The sequence below is a fragment of the Aythya ferina genome (genome assembly GCF_964211825.1).
Source record: "Aythya ferina genome assembly, chromosome: 1".
Taxonomy (NCBI): Eukaryota; Metazoa; Chordata; class Aves; order Anseriformes; family Anatidae; genus Aythya; species Aythya ferina.
In genome coordinates, this window is record NC_140296.1 from 165,966,792 (window position 1) to 165,992,870 (window position 26,079).

The 26,079-nt window shown below is 35.8% G+C and overlaps 1 protein-coding gene across 10 annotated transcripts in view; it reads right to left on the reverse strand.

Moving 5' to 3' along the window:
• Nucleotides 1-26,079, reverse strand: part of NAV3 (neuron navigator 3) — a 557,486-nt gene that overhangs the window by 133,663 nt on the left and 397,744 nt on the right. For 7 of the 10 annotated variants that reach the window (XM_084516198.1, XM_084516193.1, XM_084516191.1 and 4 more), the window contains 3 exons: nt 12,241-12,309; nt 9,421-9,560; nt 2,034-3,072 (listed from right to left, as the gene is read on the reverse strand). In XM_084516198.1, coding sequence (XP_084372324.1) covers nt 2,034-3,072; nt 9,421-9,560; nt 12,241-12,309 — 1,248 coding nt within the window. The remainder of the gene's footprint in view (nt 1-2,033; nt 3,073-9,420; nt 9,561-12,240; nt 12,310-26,079) is intronic. The other 3 variants (XM_084516194.1, XM_084516192.1, XM_084516196.1) reach the window with 2 other exon arrangements.

Here is a 26,079-nt window from a genome sequence, read left to right on the forward strand (position 1 = left end):
ATTCCCACTAGGTATAAAAAATAAACCTGTTCGTCTGAATGATAACTGTTGTTTACTACCTCATTGATCTATAAAGCTGTTTTAGCAGCTAACAAGAATACGTGGAAATTCTCAGTATAAATTGTTGTGACTACTCAAAAGACATTTACGCTTAAGAGCAGAAAAAATGTAAATACAGTACCCTATCTTCCTGTACACTTCTACTTGCCATATATCCACAAAAATAAATCTGCTGACTTTGGAAATATGGATATTTTATCCTTGGTTATATTTATATTCTTCTGTGAAATCAATGTGTACTATTACAAAGCCCTTGAGAGCTGTAAGGAATGTATTTACTGTGTATTTGTGGGTCAGATTTGTCTCTCAGTTACAGAGATACACATTGAAGAAACCTCATCAAAGTCAGCCTATTACCCTGGGTTTATAGCATTCTGAGATCAGACCTTGGCTCTGAGAAATTTACTTTCATGCGAGATTTAACATCAAATACAGTCTCCTTTGCTGCTTGTTTGAAGCAAACAGATGATTATTAATACCAAATTTTGCTGGAAGATGCATGCTTCTAATGCCCTTTAAAATTCCAAATATATTTTGCTTCATGATGAAGCTTAAAAGAGTGATAAGATATCTCCATCATGCAATGAAATGGCATTAATATGTGGTAAAATTGCCATTATATAGCACATGCATCTGAAGGCAAAGCATAGCCTCTTTTTCTCTCTTCTTATCTACGCAACCTAACACATATGTAGGCCATCCTATGTATGACACTGCAAATGGCTGTGTAACTGAAAATATTCCAGACAGCTATACAGAAACATACATATTAAACACATTCAGTGATACATTTAACTGAAACTCAAAAGGCTACTCACTGAATGTTAGAATAAATATAACCCACATCATGGCTTTTTCCCTTCCCATACAATTTTCAGAACTGCTTTTGTTCAGAATCAACCTAAACAGTTTATCACTCATCCAGATTGGTTTTGAAGCTATGTTTAGTTGTGTGTAATGATATATATACTCCCTCAGAGCCTACTTCAGCACCTCTTTAATCTTTAGCCAAGATTATCTACAGTACTACTCACTAACAAAAACTGCCAGTATATTTTGCTTAATAACATATTTGTCATTTTATCAGATGTTAAATTTACCCACAAATGTAGCTAAAGCTCTCCAATATCTGACATCTGAAATCATGACTCAGAGCAGCTTGCCAGTCTTTCTACACCTACTCTGCTTTCTGAGTTGTATAACAATGCAATCTCTCAGTTTCTCTTCAGTTGCTTTATCACGCAGCAAAATAAATTCAGACAAAGATCAATACGTTTAACTGATCATTCCCCTGTTCTTGGCCATCAGAAGAGTATGCACCATCTGTAAAAATGTGCTGCCTCTACAGAGTTAATTTATACCTACTTCATGTATAAAAACAAACAGAAAAAAAAAGGACCTGTGGCCAGCATCCTTTTTACTCTGCTCAAAGTATGGAAATACTTTTGAATGCTTGCAAAAGTTTGTATATGACTTTTCTTCTAATATCCTACTAGTGCTGTCACATACTGTGAAAATGTCAGAAGTGTATTTTAGGATTTTTTTTTTTTCTAGAAAGCAGTGTGTTTTAAGCAAATATTATCAAATAATAACAAATAAACATTGAAGGTCTGAAATTGCACACAGGAATATTCTCACTAGAATCCTGATTCTGCCATGACCTTTCAAAAACAGCACAGGGAACATAACACGTGATTTGTATTTCCAATCCAACCAAATCAATCCAATCCTGAATTTTAAATGGCAAATATTTGCAATGGATTGCATTTATATAAGGTAAAGAGTCAGTGTTCCTGAAAGAAATTATTCATGAATATTAATTAAAACATATTATCTGGAAAATATATGTGATGCCATGACAGAACGTGGAAACTGGGAGATATGAGACACAGTGTGACCACTATTGCTCTGGCTTTTTTAGCTTTCTCTTTTCTAAATGTTAACACAAACCCAATTTCCCTTGGTGACCTTACCTATAAATGAAAGGAGCTACTGTGGCAGTGTTGGGATGACTGTATTGCTGTTGCTGAGGAAGTTGGACGATGCCGTTCCCCGTGCCTTGGCTGCTGCTTGCCGCCACGGAGCCCGAGAGAGCTGCAGAGGAGCCCGGGGCAAGAGCTGAGCTTGGTTCTTTCCCTTCAGAAGAAGCAAGTCCACAGGAAGGAGAAGCCTTCTCATTGAGTTGAGATTTTGGTGTTGTTTGGGATTGGTTTCCTTTTGTAGTCCTCAGTTTCTCAACCTCCTTACTTCCTGTGCACGCAGACGAAGCACTCTGCTTTGCTGTTGGCACCTTCGATCCAGGTTTTGGGATTCCACTAGAAGACGGTATTAAACTTTCCTTCTTGGCTGTTGCTGCCTTGCTTCCCTTTGGGATTAAGCTTGCAATTTTTGAGCTCTTCTTTGTAGATGTTTCAGTGACTTGGTCCTTCTCTTCCTTGACTGTTTTCTCAGTGCAAACTTTATTTTTGTCCCTGTTCTTTTCCTCTTTGTCCTTTGGCTGTAGCAAAGACTTTTTATTGCTGAGATTTTTGCTTCCAGCTTTCGGAGGAGTTAACTTCGGTGATACTTTAGGACTGCTACTTGTGGAGCCGCCGCTGTTCACCCCACCGCTTAACATGTCTGTCTCACCACACTCTGAAAAGGTATCATCTTCTCTCCCACTATCACTGGGTCCTGAGCTCAATGACAAAGGAGGTCTCAGAGCAGTCCTAGCATTAACCAGCTTGAATTTTTCCAGCATAGATTTTTGTCCAGATGAAGGTGGCTTCATGCCTTCAGATGGGGGTGGCTTGAGCCTGTCTGAAGATGGAGTAGGGGAGGTTGCGGGACTAGGCTGCTTCACGGACAGCATGGTCGAGGTCGCGCTGTGTTTGACATTCATGGATTTGCTGCGCCAAGGCTTGCTGGCACTTGGAGAGGGTATGGCAGAGACCTGCTGCTGCCCGGTGCTGGTGGGATGCTGCACGTTTCCATTCATGCCTGCAGATGGGTGAGGGCCTTTTGGTGAATCTGCTTAAAAATAGAAAGAATCACAATGGTACAGTTATTTTCACATCTTCTACTTGAAGATTAACAGCATACCCCCCCACCCCAGCATGAGAAATACAGTTACATATAAACTTCAAAAATCAGTGTAAATGTGATTTATAATAAGCTTAATATACACGTGTGGAATATGCAGAATGCTAATCAAAAATGCCTTTTTTTCCCTTCCATCATGGTGTTGTGCAATACTTCTTTCTATGAGCTCAAGAGCACATGGAGACACCTTTGTTGCAACCATTTCATTATGCAAATTAAACCTTCCAATGTAAAGATTTTATAATTAATAACTCATAAAGAAATTCTTCCAATCAGTTGCTAATAACAAAACACTGAGAGACTAAAAAAAAAAAAAAAAAAAAAAAAAGCAGCACTAAAGCAACACCAGAAGAAAAACAAAACAACAAAACAAGACAACAAAACAGAAAAAGATTATGGTTTTTACTGTTTAACAAAAGGTACATAAGTCTCATTTACATCTCTCAGGTTCCTTCACTACATTTATATTCTCCAGAAACTTCAGCAAAGCTTCAGAATGAAAGAGAATAAGGCATTCTGCAATAATCAAACTATCTTAATTGACATCCATGATTTTCAAAACACTCATTTTGCCTTGTTAAGCAAAACAGACCGAGGCATGAAAGGGCTGAGCTCTTCTATATGAAGCTCCTGTTTCCAAGACTTATCTGAGTATCTAAATGCTATTACTCTGGAGCATCAGAGAAATGAAGTACTAATGGTAATCATATATGTGGTACAAAGCTATTTCAGCAGGTGACATATTTTCTCTCAGTTTATCTGTCTTTTCTTGATATTCAGAGTTCTGTGGCTCCCACTGATTAGGCTTAAGTGTGTCTATGCTACGAAATACGTGCTACTAGAAACATGCAATGGAAATACAGTTCACATAATGGAAAAAAGAGCACTTGATGTGTTACATACACACAAGGCCAATGTCATGCCCTGTAGCTCCCATGTCTAAATAATATAGTAGCTGAGGACATTTCTGCCCTTCAGCACAGAGTTTGAAGTTGTGCGCAATTTCCATTTTTGCAGTCTCAGCCCTAAGGCCCTCGTATGAATTAGACTATTCACCTGGAAGTCTGAAGGCCACTAATACAAATAAGGAAGGGGAGATTTTAAGCATCCTGGAGGGAGAGGTGTTTTTTCTTTAACAAACAAAAATCTGCTTTTTACAAGCAAAATCTACTTCTCTAAATAGATTGTAAGAATTTTTTGTTTAAAAATAAATTTAAAAAAATCCAAACAAAAGTAATACAATAGAAATGTGTTACACAAACAGCCTTAACTTGCTTAACACTATTACCAACTGCACTCCAGAAGCCCAATCACTTCCATCTTCAGCAGATGCTGTAAACTCCATCTGCCCTACATTTTTTTGTGTGCTCTCAGCCCAGTGTGCAAACCCCATAGATCTAATGATCTTCACAGAAGTTTTTGAGCATCTCTGCTGAGTCAAGAAAATACGGGTGGCCTCAGAGTATTTTTGGGAAAGGCTAGGTGATAGCTTATTCCCCTTGCTCCAGGTAGCATTATTAATGTGGAGCTGCTTCTGTTGGCAGCTGCAGAGCTGTTCCCTCATCTGTGAATGAGGCAGGATTTGTGGCTGGGCCCCTGCTATTTTCTGGTGAGTCTCGGATGCTGGAACAGAGCCTAGGGCCAACAGCAGCTGTTGTATATTACTGCAGCCCTCAGGCTTCCTTAATTTATACCAGGGATCAGCCCCATGGCTGATAGCCCAGGACTGGGTGTGCACAAAGACCTTCCTGCACATATCTTGCTTTGCACTAAACACGCCTTAATTACACAGGAGGATTGGGGTCTTTTGCTATCCCAGTAGTTTTGCAGTTGAAAATTCACCTTAAGAATATGCAAAGTTAATGCAGAATACATGTAACAATCTGTGCACAGTGAGATGCCACTGCACTCTCTTGTATTAATTCTGTTAAATATGTATGGCTTCAGGCTATTCATTTTACTGAAAGAAAGAAAGGGGGGAGGAAGCTTTCTGACTGAAAAGAAGAATGCAAGCCTTGCCATATTTCCTGCTATATAATATTAACTCATTTGAAAAAAAAAAATATAAAAAGGAACATATTCACTATTTCAACAACAGTTTATTCTTCCACATATATAGCAAAATACACAGGTTCCTGGAACCACTGATGCTTATTTGATCCCTATGTCACAAACCACAAACATCAGCAAAAGGTACAAACACAAAACTTGCCTTTAACCTTCAATTTAAAGTGCATCCTTAAAGTTCCCACAAGGAATGTGGATTGCACACTCTCAAGAAATAGTGAGAGTCTGCCTGTATGCTTAAAGTTGTGGAATAAAAAGATTTATTCCCCTCCTAGCCCAAATGTACTACTTGAAGCTGCACATCTTTCATTGCTTTTTTCTCATTCAGTTGGATTTAGCTTTAGCTGTTCATTATATGAAATCTGTCCCCACCTTGTGGTGCTTTCGATACAGACTGAATCGAAGCTATGGATTCAGGATATGACAAGGATGTCATATCTCTATAAACTGAATTTTACAAGGAGACAGGTTTCTCTGTAGGGCCCAATCCCTTTACAATTGAAAGGCATAATCAACTTCTGGTGAGAAAAATGCTGCATTCTCCTTGAGAGTACTGTGCTTCAGGGTTCAGCCCAATCTGCTTTGGGAAAGCAGAACACCCCTGGGTGCGCACCGCAGAAAGAAAAAAAGATATCAGAAACCAATTTACAACAATCCTCTTCAATCTTCTTGTCCATGACCTTTTCTGTAGTTGGTGCTGTTGGAGAGGACAGCAGTTCTGTGATGACAGCTCCCCAGTTGCAGCATAGTCAGGTAGTGATTTTCTTAGTATTCTGGAGCAGACAAAGTGTTTCCATAAGGCATATTAATACTGTCACACCAGGTGCCCAGATTACAATATCCAATATTAGTCACTCATACTGAAAGGGTTAACAAAAAAAGGAAGAGTTGTAAGGGAAAGCTGTAAGGATGCTTGGAGGAACTGGAAGTCTGTCTGGTAAGATGAATAGAGCACAGCCTGCTCAAATGTCCTCTTCCAACATGAGAATTTATCTACCCCTTGTCAGCACAGGAGAACACCACAAGGGAGCACTGGCAGCAGACTGGCACTAGAATGAACACAAACAAACTGGCACTGGGCACACATACTGCACGAAGATTAATGATCTGCAACCATTAGACAACTGGGATCCAGAACAGAGTTTCTCAAAGTCTTTACGGGCAAAATACCAAAGAGAATTGAAACAAACTCTGGACAATACACAAATGACATTTGATATTATGAAATGACATTGAAAGGCGTGCAATTAAACTCTGTGACATAAAGGTCCTTATCAGTGTTCAGAGACAGTGTTTCTAAGCTCTGAAGTGTAAATATTTGTTTGTTTGTTTTTAATTTGGCTGGAGTTAGAACATTATTTCTTTGCTAGTCTCAAAATGCCCTGGGTATCTGTCTTATTAGCAACATGGACAATTAACTTTATTCAAATACTTTCATTTTCACTGTTTTATTTTCCTCTGTATTTTATTATGTGTGAAAGAGATGGATGTGATATGACCTGGAAAACTCACATATTCTTTGGAACCCAACCATAAGTCCAAATATATATTAAAAGTATATATATATATCTCACTAAAGCTCCACAGATTCCACAGATGAGTTTCAGCTCATGGCATCTTTACCGTTTTGGTATATTCTGTTTTCCTGACTTAATCACTGGCACATAAATTTACCTGTGTCAAGACAATGGAGTGGGTCTATAGGTGAAAATTGTCCTGTACTGAATGAGTAGCATAACTGTTTTCACTTAGGGGTCCGTGGCTTTCTTGCAGTCTAAACTATTCATTAAGCAACTTTCAAAATAGATAGTATTAAATAGCATTCTAAATAATAAAACAATATATAAAAGACATCTATCGCATCTTATTTTGGACCACTTTGAGGTCTCCTTTAAATCTGTGCCTGTATATCCAGGTACAGATTAAAATGTATTTAAATCTGTGCCTGTATTGTGACTGAGGTGAAAAATGTGCTATACAAGAGCAGATTTCAAGTATTACATATAACTGGATTTAAAACAAAACAAAACAAAGAAAAAAACTTATGCTGTATATCTTTTTTGAGGTCTCTTTTTAGCATACATACAGGAAGTTGTACATTAGCAAAAAAAAAAAAAAAAAAAGTACCAAAAGTGGTCTGTCCTTGAGATTTGGAGATCCCCAGTTCTCATGCCTATTGACATAGTACAAGTCATCCTCTATTCTGATTCAGTTTATGCAGCTTATGCAGCACTAATGCAAAATTACTAGCTATTTGCTATACTATCCAAGACTCAGAAATTAGTGTATATGGACTGTATGTCCATTCAACACAAGCTGTTAAAGTTCTCTTGCTCCAAGTATCTACATTAGAAGCAAAATTTAAAATGCATTTATTGCATGTGCTGCTATTTTATTTTATTATTTTTTTTTCTTTTAAAAAGGTGTTATTATTACTACTGCTAATGTAAGGGTTGAAGTTTGTTTCAGAACAAATTTTTTAAAAATCCTCAGGTCATAGAACACCCACAGGTACATAAAAAAAAATAATTCAAAGACTACTTGGAAATTTCATTGTAATATTAAAAAAAAAACTTACACACTTGCATGTGTAGTATTCATATTCTCTAACTTCTGCTTTATACATATCTTTTAAAATAAACTTGTATTTATCTTATATTCATAAGTAAAATCAATGTTCTTAAATCCATTTTGCTGTTTGGAAAGGAAAAAAAAAATCAAATAGAATAACCTAAAATACAATACTCAATGTAGTTATGCAACATTACATTTTCTATATCCTGTAAAACTAATTGAATGATAGTATACAAAGAAAGCCACCCCTTATACTCTTGTAAGTGATGACTCTACTAAAAATCTCATCAAGTTTCTCATTCTCTGCTGTGAAGAAACGGGTAAGTAAAGAAATCCATCATGCAAAAAGCCATGTAAATGTGCAATGCAGTGTAAACCTTAGCAGTCCAAAGACAGTTTTCAAGCAATGAGCTAAGAATATTAGTATCTACAAGCATGCCCCACCTTAAATCATTTTGCTCTTTCACATATTTCAATAGAAAACTTATGTCAACATTATGAAGTAATTCTAAAGCCTGAACTGCTGTACATACCTTCACTCAAGCAGTCCCATCTCCTACTTCATAACATCACTATCATATTTGTGAACTATACAGTGTCTGCTCAGTTTATATTCTGATCTCTTTTTAGTCTGCTTGTCTTGCCATAAACAAGTCCTTGATAAAATAAAAAGCAGTACAGAACTATCTGAAACATTCAACTGATAGTAAAAATACAGAAATAACTATTGAAAGGATGGGTTTATATCTTCAGATACAGCTAGGGGCAAAGTGTGTTCATCAGAATTTTGTAAAAAAAAAAAAAAATCTGGATAGCTGCCTGTTGCTTGGATGAAGAACATTCACTGCATACTTGTTCCTCCCACAGACCCCAAGGATGCGAATGGGTACTATGTATATTGTATCATTTTCAACTGTATTCTAACCCAGAGATATGAATAAAATGCTGTTCATTACACAAAGGGAGAAAGAAGGGGAGGGAAGGACTGGATTAGTTACACAACTTGGAAGGCTGATTTTTTATATTATTATTTCTAAGATAAAGCCTGAAGAGGCACATTTTCTGGGAAAACAGAATCAGAGGGTTGGAGAAATAGGAGGACGCAGAGAACCCTTTTTGTGAAACTGAAGATCGTAGTTAAAGGAGGCAATAAAACATGAACACTGAATTCAAATCCCTGCAAAACTTCATTACATTCGACTTAATTTCCAATCCCTTATTCGGATTAATGCATATACTTAGTAAGGTCCTGAAAGAATAAACATATGTAATATTCTCATGCAAATGTAATATCCATCTCCTTTAATATGGCAGTCTTCCTATGGGTATGAGCGGACTTGAGCATAGACCAAGACTGTAGGCATGCAATATGGATTCATTTTTACTTCAGAAGTATCAGTCAATGACATTTCCATCAAAGACAGATAAAATACCACTCACTGTAACATCTTGAAAGGTTTCAGTTCTGAAATTTTACCTCAACTCAATTACAAACCCTAATTCACAGGGCTGTCTCCATAGTGCTTCCTCACCAAGTATTACGTTCACTTCTTTGTCTTTTGTGGATAGGTGCCTTTTTTTCTTTTTCCATTATGTATTACTTCTGTAGAGTAATCTCACTAACTTTTAATCACTTACCTTTTTCATTTCCGTTTGCATATTGTGGAGGCTTGTTTTTGTCAATGCTGTTAAAGCTCTGGCTCCTCCGATTTAAATTAGAAGCTCCCTGGACTTTGGTACTGCTGCCTGCAGCTGGCACCCTTGAGGGTCCTGGAAGCCTAGAATGGTATAATCAGAGACTGGTTCGTTGTATGCAGTGCAACACATAGAAGAGGTAGTATGCAAATATCAGATTGGAATTTAAAACCAATGACCAAAACCAATGATTTCATGTAAGCAACAATGAACAGAAGGATTCAAGTTAGATAGACTCAACAAATTAAAAGAAAAGCTTATCTTTATTCACACAAGGGGGAAAAAGATGCTTTCTGGGTTCACAAGACATGTAAGAAGATGCTTTGCATTTGCCATTAATGTTGCTAAAACAGATTCACCCTAACAGACCATTAATATGTAGTATCAACTTTTATTTAAATAAGTCATTTTTAAGGAGAAAATTTTACAGAAATTGATTGGAAGCACAAAAATACATAATTGAGAAATATTTCATTTTTCTTACTCTACTCTCTATTAACTGTTCCAGAGCTGTGGTCAGCACAAAAGCTGTCTTTATAATTTTGTTCTTTTGTTATTTTCAGAATGCTATTGGTTTAAACAATTCTACTTCTTTAGGCTTGTGAGCTTATTATTTTAAATAAAAATATTGCAAATATATTGTTTAGATAGATGCTACAGATGAATGTACACCTTTTCGATACAAGGATACAATGTAGGCTATACAGTTCATTTGTTAGTATTTGCTGCCACCATCTGTACCTTACTGTGTGGCTAAGCTATGAAAAAAATGTGGACCCTGTTGTCCCTGGCATGTATAAGCCTGCATCTTTTTATCTGCCTGCATTTGTTCTCTTATGAAAGATTCTGTAATACATGCTTGCTTAAAACCTTCTTCAGCATCTTTGTGGGCCACTTCATTTTCCACTTTTGTTCTCTGACAGACAAAATGAAATGCTTAACTCAGCAAGATACATTTGCCATTGGAAAATAATATCTATATTCTGTTTCTCACTTATGGGGGTGATATAATGGTTTTAATGGTGTCAATGCAAATCATGCATATTGAATTTTGTTAGTTTCACTATATGATGAAAGAACAGCATGAGAAAGAAAAAAAAAACAGGTTACAAAGAATTGCAAAATTCTAGATTTCTTCTGAACTTTTTCTGTTGAAAATGGGTATAACAAAAATGTTCGAATTTTATTTTCATTAGCAAACACATGTAAACAGCTCCACGTTCTCTTGCTTCACCAATTTAAGACTCAGAGAGCTAATCCATTCATTATTTTCATGTCTCTTTCTGGCCGCAAGCCTGCCCTGCTAGCCTCTGTGCTGAGCCCACAGCAGACTGTCTCTGCTCTGCAGCTGCACGCGTGCTAACCTTTACTGTGACCCATGAATTCTAGTGATCTTCTGTTCCCTGAAGAATGCACTAAAACAAACTTAAAAATCCATTTGCTCCTTCTCATTACCCTAATTTGACAGGCAGTGAGAGCCCTGAGATCATTTGTCAAAGGTAATGAAAAAAGCAATGAGAAGGCATGTGCAACGCTGGAAACTCATCTGTTCTGTTAAAATATAAAATAGTTATGCATGCCAGAATTTGAGAACTTGCCACAGTAAGCACATTATACATGAAGCCATTTGCTCTGCACACTTTCCAGTTTACCTCATTTGCTGTCTTTTTTAATTGAATTCAGGTTTTAAATTTCTCTTGCAGAATCATGTTAAGCAGCTAAGGAAATGCAAAGAGGAGAATAACAAATAAGGGACAAGTCACATACCTCTGAACAGGCTTCGGAAACACTGCCACAGATTTAAAGTATTAGACATTAAGACTGTTAACCTGGACATACTGAATGCGGACAAGACAGGAGCATCAGCAATAAGAAAAACTGAAGACCTATAAATGCAGGTGCAAAGCAACTGGAGCGTGGTATAGCTCATTCCAAGCTATCACCAGCAACTCATGTTAGTGCACTACATTGCAAAATGCAATCTTAACTGTAGATTACACAATTTATAGTTCATTGTTCTCACCAATGAACTGTACAGAAAAAAAAAAAAAAAGATTAATGAGCACATTAATTACCCACCACACACACAAAAAAAATATGTTAGAAACAAGAGTAAGCTTTAGATCTCAGCTTCTTTCTTCTGCAACCTGGCTTGTAGATTTTAGTGCTCATAGTGCTAAAAGTATCGATGAAATCTCAAACAGGGCAGCTCCTACACACAGTTCTGTCAAATCACAGCCAAAACAAAGCATCTCTCTAGCAGCGACTGTGTGTGGGCTACTCTTGAAGGAGCAGAACTCTTGAAAGTGCTTCTTTTTTCCACTCTTGTTTTGCTTCTGTGAGATCTTGTCTCTGTGAACTCAACCTCTCAGGTGGGTTTGCAATACATGCAGAAGAACATCTACTGGGAATTGGGATGGGGTCCCAGACATTTTTTTTGGCTTGTAACTAAACAAAGAATTTGAGCCAGAAAATAGAGAGCACTAAAATCACCAACTAATCCTCCCCACCTGATATTTTACATGCAGGATACCAAGATGCAAGATACATAACAACCAGAAATATTGCTAATATACAGTAAAATCAGCTCCCTCCAGTCCATACGAGGCTTTCCCATGGCAAAGCTCATTGTTGCAAAGCTTGCACGCATAACATAAATACACATTTTTTAATGTCCACTTCTGTCCAAAGGATAAACTTCCAATGGACATTGACTTGCTTGATTATCGCTAATAAGCAATAAATTAGAGATATTTAACTGACCTAGAAGCCTTTTTTTGACTGGTTGCAATTCCACTGTGATTAGACTGAGTTGCATATCTGGCTGTGAGACTGTATGAGAAGAAACAGAGAAATTGAATTAAAGGATTTCTTTGAACATGTACAGAAAGAACACACTTACCACACTTATGAGTTAATGAATGCAAATTGAACATGGAGAGAAAACACAAATTAACTGGCAAAAATATGAAGTAATGTAACATGCAGATTTTTATGAGAGATGCAATGCACAGATTATGAAATAATGTATATCGTTATATATTTTGTCATCTGCTAGAAATTATTTTAGGAATAAACAATTCAGGCATAGTGACTGAATTCTAGCTCTGTTAGTGCACCTTAAAACTTTTTGTTGGTGTTTTTGCACCCATGAAAAGTACGAAATGTGAATATACAGCTAAAAGCACCTCCAGCAAATTGCATGGGTTCACAATCTGCAGATAGGAAGAGGTTTGCTGTACCAGAGCCAGCATGGACACAGAAGAATCCGTACTAAAGAAAGGTGACCTGTCTGACAGTAGAGCTATACAGAAGGAGAATCCCATCATAGTTTTTATTACTGGTATTGCCCCATAGTTCACATACGTAAGTGATGCATTACCCAGGCAATCAATCAGAGGCTCCATTAAGGAAGCCATCACACGTGCTTAGATTCATTGTTAAGTTTCATAGGAAAATGCACCTTAGTCTCTTAAGACATCCAAGTAGTATTTCTGCAACATAAAATATGCTGTGCTACAGAGCTAAAAAACTATATGTTCCTTGTAACACCCAGCAATATGTCATTGCTAAACAGCAAATTGATGCCTTTATTCTTTTAGTCTTTTGCATAGGGGATGTGTAAAAGATATAGCTAAGGTAAGGCCTCCTGCCAAGTAATTTCAGATACAGTAAACAGGTGCATCCTTTGGGATCCACACAGCCTAAGGTCATACTCAGGTGCAATCACAAAATCAAATTCCTTACATTCTTAAGGAAGTGATAGGAAACTGACTAAGCAGGAGCTCTGACAGTCACATAGTGCTCTTGTCTCTTACAGTTCTGCATCTTCTAGTAACTCTTCTGAGCAGTAGCAGGAACCATAATAATTTAGTCCCAACTTTGTAGACTGGCAGCACTTATATGAAAAATATGGTGGTACTGATTCTACCAGAAAAGCATTAAGCAATTTCTGCTGGCCCACTGAATTGGATAGACTCAGTGTAGAGCAGATGGAAGAAGCTTAAAGGAAAGAAGTCTTCCCATACAGGCATAGCTGTTCTGAAGAGGAGTAGGGCAAAGGCACAAACCAAGGGTCAAAGTGACACTTGAATGTGTTGCATGATTATTGTTACTTTACCAATTTATTACCTAGTAACGGGTTCAGCACTGCCTCTGTGCCTGGCAATCATAAATGGCACATGTGCATTCGATGAATAAATAAAAGGGAAGCTACTTTAGTCTTAAGAAGGCAAAACCAAATCAATCATTTAACATATAAATGCATCATTCAATCCTGTGATATATATCTTCACAGTAGTGCTGACAAAGTACTCTTTCATATGACTATAACTTCTGTGGAAAATGTAATAAACTGCAATATCATAATAATTGCTATTTATATTTTATTTTTTTATTTAGCCATTAGTATATTACTTTGTATTTCATTTACAGCTATTTTTCTTAATAACTAGACGTGCTACAAATATGAAATAGGATGTTTTACTAAAGTTGCTAAATTTTTGCTTGAATTATTAGCCCATCTCAACATATTTAAAATGAAGGAATCTAGAAAAGGTTATCTGGTTATCTCCATTGACTAAACTAAGAAGTTTGTGAGAAAAAATGGAATGTCAAATAAAACTTTAGTGCATTTATGTTGTAGAAGGTTAAATGATACATAGTACAATCAACACAGACAGTGAGTTGGAAAAGCAGAGAGAATAGGATGCATCTTAACCACTGCCTGAAGAGGATGAAAGATCTGCCTAGTGCCTGGTAGCTTTCCTGCTTCAAACAATGCTACTCCAAAGAGGCAAATTACTTGATCTCAGTGATGAACTCAGTTGCTGAGTTGTTGACAATCTAGCCCATAGACAAACAACACTTATATATATATAAGTGAATTAAAGAATTATATATAAGTGAAATACAGAATTAATATATGAATAATCTACCTGGAAAAACTTGCTAGAAAAATCTCTTTCCTTCCATGCCTGTTGCCTGGGACTCCATCCACTAGCAAATTCATGAAACGTCAGCCTATAAACTGTTTTCAAATTTTACAGACAGCCCTGAAAGGCATTGATGGATGACTTTGGGTCTTCCTTCACAATTAGCATTTGCTGTGTTGGACCAATTAAAGCTTTGCACAGATGCCTGTTTCCCAACTTCTGGCTGCAATGTTACAAATGGGAACTGCAACACATCTAAAGTCCAGTCTCTCTTAGAGCTATTCTAAATGTATGAACAAATATTTACCTGTTGCCTTTCATCCTATCTGATAATTGTTGGTGGGTAACATCTGGCAGTCAGGAAAATAAACCTGTTTTGTTTAAAGTTGTAATTATTTATGCTTACAGATTCACTCAAAGGTACAATAAATATGTTCCTGCACTAAAGCATCACACATGCATATTAGTAGTCCAGACAGCAGAAATTTAGTGTCACAGCATTTGGGACATGGGAGGCTTTACTTGTCAGAGGGCTGGAAAGGGGGATTTTCAAGCCCCTGGTTCTATTCTTTCTGCTCCCAAGACCCTTTCCATTGCTATAATACTCCTGCCAGCATTCTTCCCCAACCCAGTGTCAGCTTTGACTCCCAGGAGAAGCCACAGCAGTTGCCTGCAAAGCCCAGCTGTGGCCCATTTTCAGGAAGGGGACATGGGAACAATGGCAGAGACCAACACTGTCTGCAGAGCCTGCAGGCAACCAGTTTGCTCCTGGATAGACAGCCCAGCGCTGGGGCTCAGTGTTGCGATGCTGGGGCCAGCACGGCCCCGGGCCTGGGCCAGGAACAGGCCTGGAGGCCTCTGGCAACATGCTTAGCTCTCCCCTTCTTTCTAACACACAAGAAGAGCAGGCAAATACTTCCGTTTAAGCAAATCCTGTTCAAAAGAGGTAAGATTGTATAAATACATCCGATCCAAAATTCTTAGAAATCAACTGGACTCTTTAACACCGGCTTCCATGTGGAAATCAAACACCCATATTTTCTCTCACAATCAAAGAAAACTCTAGCTTCCACATCAGAGATGAAATGGTGACACTGGACATTGCTGGTTCCTTGGTGAAAAACCGTGAGAAAATGGAATAAACATGCTGAGGCTGCCCAGAAAGGCAGCTCAGCACAGAGGTAGCTGGAGAAGTACTGAGAAGGAAGCAGTGCAGATGTTACAGACTGTGGTTACCCTGAGGTGCTAATGGGAAGCCCTAGAGCTATACCACAGCCAGTCTAGTTGCAGGAACCAGGACTCAGCACTGCACACAGGCTGTGCTGCACAGTCAGTCACTCTGAGGAGAGATGCACTGTGTTCCACCAAAATGGGGACCTGGATGAGGGCATGCAGTTGCAGGCAGGATAAAATGGTTTAAGAAATGGTCATGAAAGATGTAGGGGAACCTAGGGAGTCAACATAGACTACAATACCAAAGGTTCTTAAATGCCCTCCCACTAAAAGTGAAGTGAAATCTTCAACTTAAATGGGCATATAAGAGCAAACAAGATGAAGAGGGAAGACAAGTGACTGCTGGACTCTCAACTAAAATGGCAGAAAAAGTGTCTTTCTGCTGTACAAATAGCATGGCATAGCAGGACAGAAGAAGCTCTTTGAAAGTGTCTATAGCATGTAAAAGCTGAAGAATTAAGGTTGTATGAACCCGGATACAAAGCATGAATAAAGCTGAAAATATTTTAACCTCCTTCTTCAAAAAGTAACCCATGTAGTGTCAGCCTGCATATCATCTACTTTTCATTAACAGTCTTTTGAAAGATCAAAAGGATCACATTACATCACACTGTCAGAGCAGTGTAGCTGCTTTCCTCTAATGAGTTGCATGGTGGTTCTAAAATGCCAGCTATGCAATCTCTTAAAAGGCAAAGGGGTCTGCAGTATGTAATCAAAGTTCCACCTTTGCATACTTGAATTTTAACATGCTGTTGATTTTATAAAGTGCATTTGTTTCAGCAGAGTGACTGCACTCCAGAACTGTTTAAGACTCTTCTATCAGAGTGATTTATCAATTTCCAAACAATAATAATAATGAAAAATAAATCTAGTTTAAATAAAGGATTTTTATTGGAAAAAAAAAATCCTACAAGATATTGATTGTGCTGTAAATATTTTATCTTTTTAAAAACAAAACAGAACAAAAAGAAAAACAACAAGAAGAACAAAAAAAGCTCTTTGAATGTATACTTCTCATCAGCCTGCCTGGCAGAAAGCAGAATATATAATATTCTAAGGTTCACCTGATTCCAAATCCCAAGCCTGCTGAGAGAGAGGCCACAGGATACAAAAGTTTCTAAGCTCCTCACTATACCAAACAATCTGGGCAGCGAAAAGATCTCTGGCTCCTTAAATGAACATTCAAGGAAGACAGGAGGAAACCAAAAAACTGATTTTCCAAAGAACAATATATTTCTGACACTCCTTTTCCTTTTTTAGCCTAACCCTTGTGCCATAACATATGTATATATACTATATGTATGCATATAAAAAAAAAAGGTACATATATATAATTATACATTTATTATTTATATACATGTAATATAATTATACATATATACAATTATATATATAATTTAAATACATATTTGGGTATTATGTATACATATAATACTGAGATATATACATGTGACACACAAACATATATTATTTTTTTCATTCATGGGAGGAAATGTCTATGGTTCAGGTTAGAACTCTAGCTCATACCATGTCATCTGTTCTGCATTAAGTGAGCATCTCTCCCTTCCGCTCTTTGAACTTCTGGTATCTTATACAAGAAGTCTATCTGCATCTGATTCAGGTTTGGAGATAGAAGTAAAATTGTGTTTTCAATGTTTGCCTGTAGTTCACAGATCATAAACTGAAACTCAGATAAACCAGTTTTGCATCAACATTTTTGCTCCCACAGAACACAGTGACTTGTAATAAGAACAAGTCATCCATCACAGCAACTACACAATTTCTACCCTGGTCCCAGTATTTGTATTGCAGGAATTCTATGGAATTTATTAAAAGAATATGTGAAATCAGAACCTTAAAGAACCTAAAAGCATATCAACAAAGTGGAAAATGTGCTAGTTAGCTACCGTGCTTAGCCTGACTGGTAACTCACCTCAAACAGCACAAAAAAAATCTTTAAAAAACAAAAACAAAACAAAACAAAACAAAAATCTGAACAAATCAGCCAACAGTGTGCTACCTGCTACCAGAATTAGGGCTATGTACTTAGGGATCCAGCTTACCTTTTTGTGACCTTATCTCCATACCATTTATGATCCTGAACAATAATATGTCAGATGATCATATGTCAGCAACATATGCCACTATTCTGTATCACAGTTCAACACAATAAAACTGTAACAGAGGTTTCTCTTAAAGAGGATGAAGAAGGGGCTGCCACAAAGCCTGAAACTATTGTACTTTCAAATCTGCAACCATTGTCTTTTGAAACTTTTCACAGATTTCCAGAAAATCCGCATTCATCAACACATCCTAAAGAATGGTTGGGATTGCTATAAACCTGCATCAATCAACCAATTAACATGTAATTAAGGCTGTTCTTATTTAAGGTATTAAAGTGCACGCAAGAGTATATTTTGTGGGATCTCCCCATTCATTCTAATACAGTTAAGATCTATGCGGTCTAAAGAAATTAGAAAAACTTCCACCTAGCTATGTATAAATATTTTCAAAAACACATACCAGAAAACAAACACATATACAAGCAATTTTCCTAAGATGATGAAGTTTCTCTTTTAAATGTGGTAAATTTTAAATATAAAGTGAGCTCATTTTTTCACTTCTATTTTAACCAATATTCTATGGATACTACTTATATAAACAACACTGCTTTCACTTCTTACTTCTTTGGAAGTGTATGGACTTTTACTTTTTTATTTTTATTTTTTAAATTTTATTTTACTTTTTTTTTACTTTTTATTTATTATTTTTTTTTGGCAATGAAGAGAGGAGAGAAACTCATCCATAGCTGCAAAAAAAAAAAAAAAAAGTTAATGTCCTTTCTGATAACTGATAACTGCCAAAGAACAATAGCAGAAGATCACAGTTGCAGCACAGTCTGTAAAATATTGAGATAAATTGGACAGAAATGACTGACAGTAGCAAAGAAAGTAACAGTACAAACGTGAAACTGACTAACAGGGTTCCATGAATGCAAGAGAAAGATTAAGTTGTATACTGCCAGCAAGGAATCTGTTGAGGAATAAATAAAAACATGTTGCTTTAAACCTCAAATGTTTGCAAGCTATCAGAATTACAGAGGTGCCAGGAAAAGAAAAAGATTCATGGACAAGATTTCAGCAGAACCCACTTTCAGAGAATGAGGAGAATCAATGGATTTATAAGGAGAGGGAAGGCAGAGCAACAAAGAACGTTTGAAGAGAAAATATCTATATTCTAAGTCTTTTTTTCCTTATGTGTGTGTATATTATATATTTAAAATGGATTTTTATGCTACAAAGATAAATGAAAAAACACCAATTAAGTTCTACAAGATCAGGATTAGCGGCAGTGAAAATTACAGCCAAAGAGCATCAAACTCGAAATATAAAAAGTAATGAGTGATCAGAAGCAAAGGAGAAAAGTGCCAGACAATGTAAATATCTGAAGTGCACAGAATGGAAATTGTCGCTAAACTGAATTAAAACATTATTTTGAAAACTGCAAGAACAGAAAACGAGAAAGGATGACACTTGCATTTTGAAATAATAACAAAACAAGAACAGTGAAAAAAATGAGCAGGTGGCAGAGTTAATTTATTAACAGGAGAAATCAGAATAACTATGTCACAAGTTTCTAACACAGATATTCGGAAAAACATCAGATACTTTGCAGAGAAGAACTGCAGAACATAATAAATAACATAACCAATAAAGAACAAGATTTTCAGGAACCAGCCCATAGAATTATGTAGGAAGGTAAAAGATCACTTTCTGAGAGATCACTTTAAATAAGAGATGAAAAGTTTAAAGAAATCTTAAAAGCTATTAAGATGATATATAATCCTTTAACATTTACATTTTTATATTTTATATGTTTCCTCTCTACTATGTGCTATATTATCTTATGGCTATAAAAGAGACCATTTCTTTCAGAAATTGAAAATCCCTTTCAAATGTGTTTTCTTTCAGCCTGGAGAAGAGGAGGCTCAGGGGTGACCTTATCGCTCTTTTTAGGTACCTCAAGGGAGGCTGTAGCGAGGTGGGGGTTGGCCTGTTCTCCCACGTGCCTGGTGACAGGACGAGGGGGAATGGGCTTAAGTTGAGCCAGGGGAGTTTTAGGTTAGATGTTAGGAAGAACTTCTTCACTGAAAGGGTTGTGAGGCACTGGAACAGGCTGCCCAGGGAAGTGGTGGAGTCACCATCCCTGGAAGTCTTCAAAAGACGCTTAGATGTAGAGCTTAGGGATATGGTTTAGTGGAGGGCTGTTAGTGTTAGGTTGGAGGTTGGACTCGATGACCTTGAGGTCTCTTCCAACCTAGAAATTCTGTGATTCTGTGATTCTGTGATTCTTACCTTATGTTAAAATTTAGCAATATCTTATCTTCTTATCTTAGAGAGGATGGGATACAAGGAAGAAGTATGTGAAAAATACATTGTTGCTATTGCATTTTTCTGCCTTTTCTGTATGAAGGTTATCAGAAGGAACGGTAATATGCTATCATCAGAAAGTATCCCTTTTGAGTACAGTAATTTCTAAGTTGCTCAACTGCAATAGAAGGGTTTATTATGAAACTACAAATGCTGCTCATGCTTCTTTGCATTGTGTCAAAACACAACCATTTTCGAAAAAAAAATCAAAATAGTTGCAAATGAAACTGTGACAAATATTAATATTTAGGAGGCAATGAAGGTGTATGTTTTAGATGTTGCTCTGCCAACATATCATAGATGTGGCCTAGAGAACTCCTGAAATTGCAATAATCTCCAGCATGCAATGAGTCATATAAAATGTGTAAATTATTTTGATATTTGTGTGAGGTAAACAAATGGAATATGCAAGAAGAATCACTTTTCACGATAACCTACATAGCACTTATCACAGGAATAAATCTCCACTTTACACAACTCAACACTGTTACATATAACCTATTTGTTTAGGCACACAGCTAACTGATTTAATTAGTACACAATGATACTACATAGTTTAGTTACCTGTTATCAGGACAACAAGGATGCAAGAACTTCATGCCCTGGTCTGTAAAGGCATCAGAAGTTCCTTTCATTGGAAACTGTAAGGACTGTAATGATTGTGTCTTTTAGGTATGGAATGGGACCAAATGGAAAAGGTAAAATGAAAGGCCAAAGGTCCATTTGAAGGTCAACTGCTGCACATACCTGTGCAATCACACTAAGCAATGAAATTCATTCTGCATTATCTCCCAGATGCAGAAAAACACATCAGATTTGGCTAATAGTTTGTCTGTTCAAAACCCTACTAGTTAAAGAAGAAATGAACCTTTTCCTGATTTTTCCTCTTTGCAGTCATTGAATAATGATCGTTTAGCTGACAAAGCAGGAACAACATACCTGATTCTCTTCATTAAAACCAAGTGACTAGTAATGACAAGAGATAAGGACAGAGAAGAGACTTGGTTCATTACTTTGCTTTTGATTCATGAGAAATGACTGTTCACACATTTCATTTTTTAGCCTTTGTCAGTGCAATGCACTTTGCACTGACTCTTAAGGTTTCATTTTAAACCTCATGAATACTGAAATAAAGGCCTTTTTCTAAATTGACAGTGGTGGAACCAAGATTGGCATAGGGATTGCTAGTATTCTGGCACGGAGCTATTTAAATTCATAATCATAACCATTACATTTGCATTACTGTTTCACACAGCACAAGCTGTGTGTCCAATATGCTTCATTTTTTCCCCAGTACTTCTAAGAAGGAGGCAACATGAAACCGAGTTCATTACATTAGTTTTATATGCAACTGCCTGTAGAAATCAGCTACCTAACTTTGTTTATGCGCTTAGGAAAACCAGGGTGCTCTTTTAATATAACAAATTTAACAAAATCCATCTGGACCTCAAGCTGTGCTCATCATTCCTGTACGTGATAAAATAGTTTGTCCGTCTTGTGGAATTTTGCTGACAGCTTACTGAAACCAGTTACTGCCTAATCCATAAATGAGACAGAACTTCTTTCATCCACATGTGTTTTCTCTTAGTATCTGGGTGGTTGAAAGATCATCACTGCAGAAAGTTTAGATGTATTGCTGTGATAATGGAATCCACTAGTAAAGTGAAGCATAAAAATATAATGTAACCATTGTTGTCATGTATCTGTACTGACAGATATAAATAAGGCCACCAGCATGGTATTTTTTTAAAACAAAATCTCAAAGCAGCAACAAAGTCATAACTAAATAGTGAAGTGCCTACCTCAGATTTTGAAGTATTCAATTTCCACAGTTAGTCATACAAGAATGTAGGAAATTTTAGGATAAAAAGAAATCAGAAATCCTATTTAAAACTGTTCTCTCCCTTGAGTTACCACTTATTATTTACCACAGACTTTTCCACTAATTGTCTAAATCATTTTAAGAGTTCTTCTACTTAGCAGTAAAAAATTACAGTTACCAATATATAAAACATATTCTTTGCAGTGAAATTCCATTTACCATAAATCAACTTTCTTCTTTCTTTTTACATTTTAATTTGAAATTTAGCTGTTGTGCTTAAAATTACATAGGCCAATGATACTCTTTCACATCCAGAATGTTGCATGCTTCTGTGCATTCTTTTCACAATTCTGAGCTTGGTTTGGGACAGATTACACGGGATTAACACAAAAGTGTTGTCACACTGACCAAATGTAGATACATTTGTTAGGACCTGAGAATAATATAATTTAAAAATATCTACAATTATAAAGACATGCTTTCAAAGAATTTAATCGTAACATGAAATGTGAAACTTAGGGTTATAAAAAGTAAGAAGTCTATAAAATATATAGTGTATTTGTTTTGGTTCTGCCTGTATGTGCATACACATATGAACAGGTATACACTAAGCATATTTAAATTTACATAATGGTTAAAAAATATTTTTTGTCATGTACCCATAATATAATTTTCACAAAATATTTTAAAATTTAGTCAAAATAGCTTTGAAAAACTAAGCTATTACTGAGTAAACATAAATGTGCCATTGTCTACTGTCTTCATTATCTCACTTCTGCCCTACTAATGAAGTGATATTACTTGCTCCTCTGGAAAATCCTAAAGAGTTATTGCTAGGTAATAAAGGACCACAGACCAAATTAATGGAAAATAATTTCCATTATGTGTATTTCCTGAATAATTTTCCCCAAATATATACACTGTATACTTTTCACACTATGAAATGTAAGAAAACAGAAATTTTTAAGAATTTTTAAAGGCACATTTAGAACTGCAACAGGCTAATAGAGAAAGGGAGTCATTGTTACATTATAAACTTGTAATAAATTGTCTTTAATATGAAATAGCTAGTTTTATCAACACTACTTTAGAAAAAAATTGCACAATTACTCTATTATTGATAGAAGTTAGATTATCCATTACTGAGTTAATAATTATGTATAACAACAAAGGAAAAAAAATGTGACTATTACACACCTTAGGTTTTACTACTTCTCATTACTCTTCATTCAATGAAAGAGGAAGTTCCAAGAATCTGTATAACAATACTTTTTTTCTCAAACATATCTAAAAGTCTCAAGTGTCAAATGAAGTCATATGAGTCCACAAGGACCTTCTGGAACTTCTGCTCTTAAATCAATCAGTCATAGAAGCATAGAATGGTTTGGCTTGGAAGAGACCTTTAAAGGTCATCTAGTTACCCCTGTAATTAATGCTGAGATATGGTTGCCATGAAAGCAATCATATTTTAGAATGTGAGTCATGTAAGCTGCCTGTCCACAGCAAAAGGCAGGCAAGATAAATCCCATCAAAGGAGTTGTCTTCTATTAATTTCATATTTTAGAAATAATGGAATCTAAATGGAATCCTCTATTTGTTCGTTACCAGCTTAAGACTAAAATGGCTGTTTGGAAAATCATTTTGATTTTCCAAAATATGTGCTTTTATGGAAAAAAAAAAAAAAAAGAGTTAAATTATATGACTGCTATGAAGGGAAGGCTTACTAAGTCTTCTACGTACAGTTTAAATCAAAAGCCACTTGTATATGCACATGTATTTGAGGAGACCATATTTTTCAAATACATTAATTTCTTCTTAGAAGTGGACATGTAATTGTAATTTCCTATTATCACTTCAAAACAATGGCAAATGGAAGAGAAAATTTATATTAAAAAAAAAAATCCATATTTATCTATATATTTATTATTTCTGTTTGTTTCTAAGTTCTGGAGTTCCTTGTTTTGCTAACTGCTCAGAATACTAGAAGCATTTATAACAGAAAATAAAAATCTTTCATTCAGACACTTTTCAGAACTAGGGACCTTTTTTATCTTTACAACCTTTATGGAAAATGTATGGGTAGAGAAAATTTTACTCTCTGAGACAGTACAGAAATTTCTGGTGAGAAAAATTCAGTTTATGTATATGTGAAGGGAAACAGACAAAATCTTGTTTTCAGTTTATAGGTAGGAAATAAGAAAGACAGTATTAATCTTGGTATAACAATTTTTTAGATTGAAAAATTTTGTAGCAGAAATATGATTATAAATAACTATCAACAATATGTATATAAATATAAAGGAATGAGGTGATATTAGACTCCCAGCATTAAAGTAGGAAGTCTAAAGCACACTGATGGAAGTAGAAATCCCGTTAAACCATCCTGGGATGTCACTTTATGAAAGTATGAAAACTGAGATTCTGGACACAGAAAGATTGACTTTCTCCATAATGAAGTATGTTCATAGCAAAGGAGAAGAGGAGAAATAGGCACTGAAGAACCATGAGATCTTGGGAAATTATAATGAAAGGAAAGCTTTATAAAATTCCATCCCCCCTTTGCCAATCATTCCTGAGCAGACAAAGGACTAGTGTGTAATCGCTGTCTTCCAAATCATAAACAACTGCTTTGCTCCAAGCTTTTTGGACAAACAGAATTCCTTGCAATAGTGGTGATATGCAAAGGAACACGGTAACTATTTTTATTAAAAATACACCATGGCTAAGTTGGAAAAGCAGGAAATGTTTCAGTTTTACTAAATTCTAAACAAAACCCAATAACCAAAGGTATTTGCATACAGCTGGCTAAGCCCTTAATTCCACTGATTAAAGCAGTGAACACTTCTAGACCCACAATCAAAATATCTTCCTTATGATAGAAAACAACATCTGATTTCTGAATGAAGATGTTATTTCCTCTTGTGCAGTATTAAATGTCTTACAGAAAGCAGAAAATCAACTTCAGAAAATGTGCTCAGAGTCTTCCCGGATGCTGCCATAATTCCTTAGATTACATGTTAATAGCAAACTTCACAGAAAAAGCATTCAAAGAGATTAATTTTCAGAAGCAAAGGAAAAAAAAAAAAAAAGCATCTCACATTGTAGTGTCCCAGGCAAATGCAAGTGTTTCTTAATTTTTGTATCAAATGAGGTAATCAGAAATGCTACCAAAACCATTTTGCTATAAATTTATTTTTATAACATTCTTAGTTTCAAGGCAAAGATTCCTATTGGGCCGAAGTGCAAAAGGTTTACTCAACTGAAGAAAAAAATGAAGAGTTTATTCAACTGTTTATTATAAAAAGGAAAGTGTATTTTAGATGTTAAGGACTCAAGAACCAAAATTTAATTATTGTAGTCTGATGTTTTACTCATGGATTTATCACATGCTAGATATGCATGTTAATGAAGTATGCAAAATCTTCTAAACAAGCAAATATTAAATCAAACAAGTACAAACAAGTATTAATACCTACAGAGCAATATATAAAGTTCTGAATTAAAAATTCACTTTATATAGCCCTATGTGTGAATAGCTTTTTGTTCCTTCCTTCCTCAATAAAGTGTACTTTGATAATACTCTTTCCATTTGAATAGAAACTTGTACTCAGATGATTCTTTTGTCATAGCCAATAGGCAACTACTTTCTGAAAATATTTGTTCAGCTTCAGTCTGAGAGTAATGTAATTCAATGGTTTTCTGTTGAATTTCTTGCTTCACTAACTAAATCTTAAATTGGGTTCTTAAAAGAAACAAAAAACTTCTTCAAAATAAAAAAATATTTTATTGATGAGAATATCAATACATGAATAGAATTAGGCACTCAAAAATAGAATGCATGGGAACAAAATGATTTTAAAATAAATGACACTATTGTGTCTTTCCTCATGTATTTTGCCTCCCCATGTGAGGAAAACATGAAAATAATCATTATTCTAACCTGAAGATGTGCTTAACATCTCTTATCCTGCAAAGGACTGTAGAAACAAATATGAAGAATGCCTTGAAATTAACTAAAAATTGAACTAAATTTAATTGGGAAGGTTTTCTACACTCACTGGAGCTTTACTCTCAAGAAATGCAAGCTTAATACCAAATAGACATTTAAATAAATGTTGTTTTCATACACCTATTGCAAAAATAACTCGTACAAAAATAAGAATTAAAAAATATAGTCTTTTAA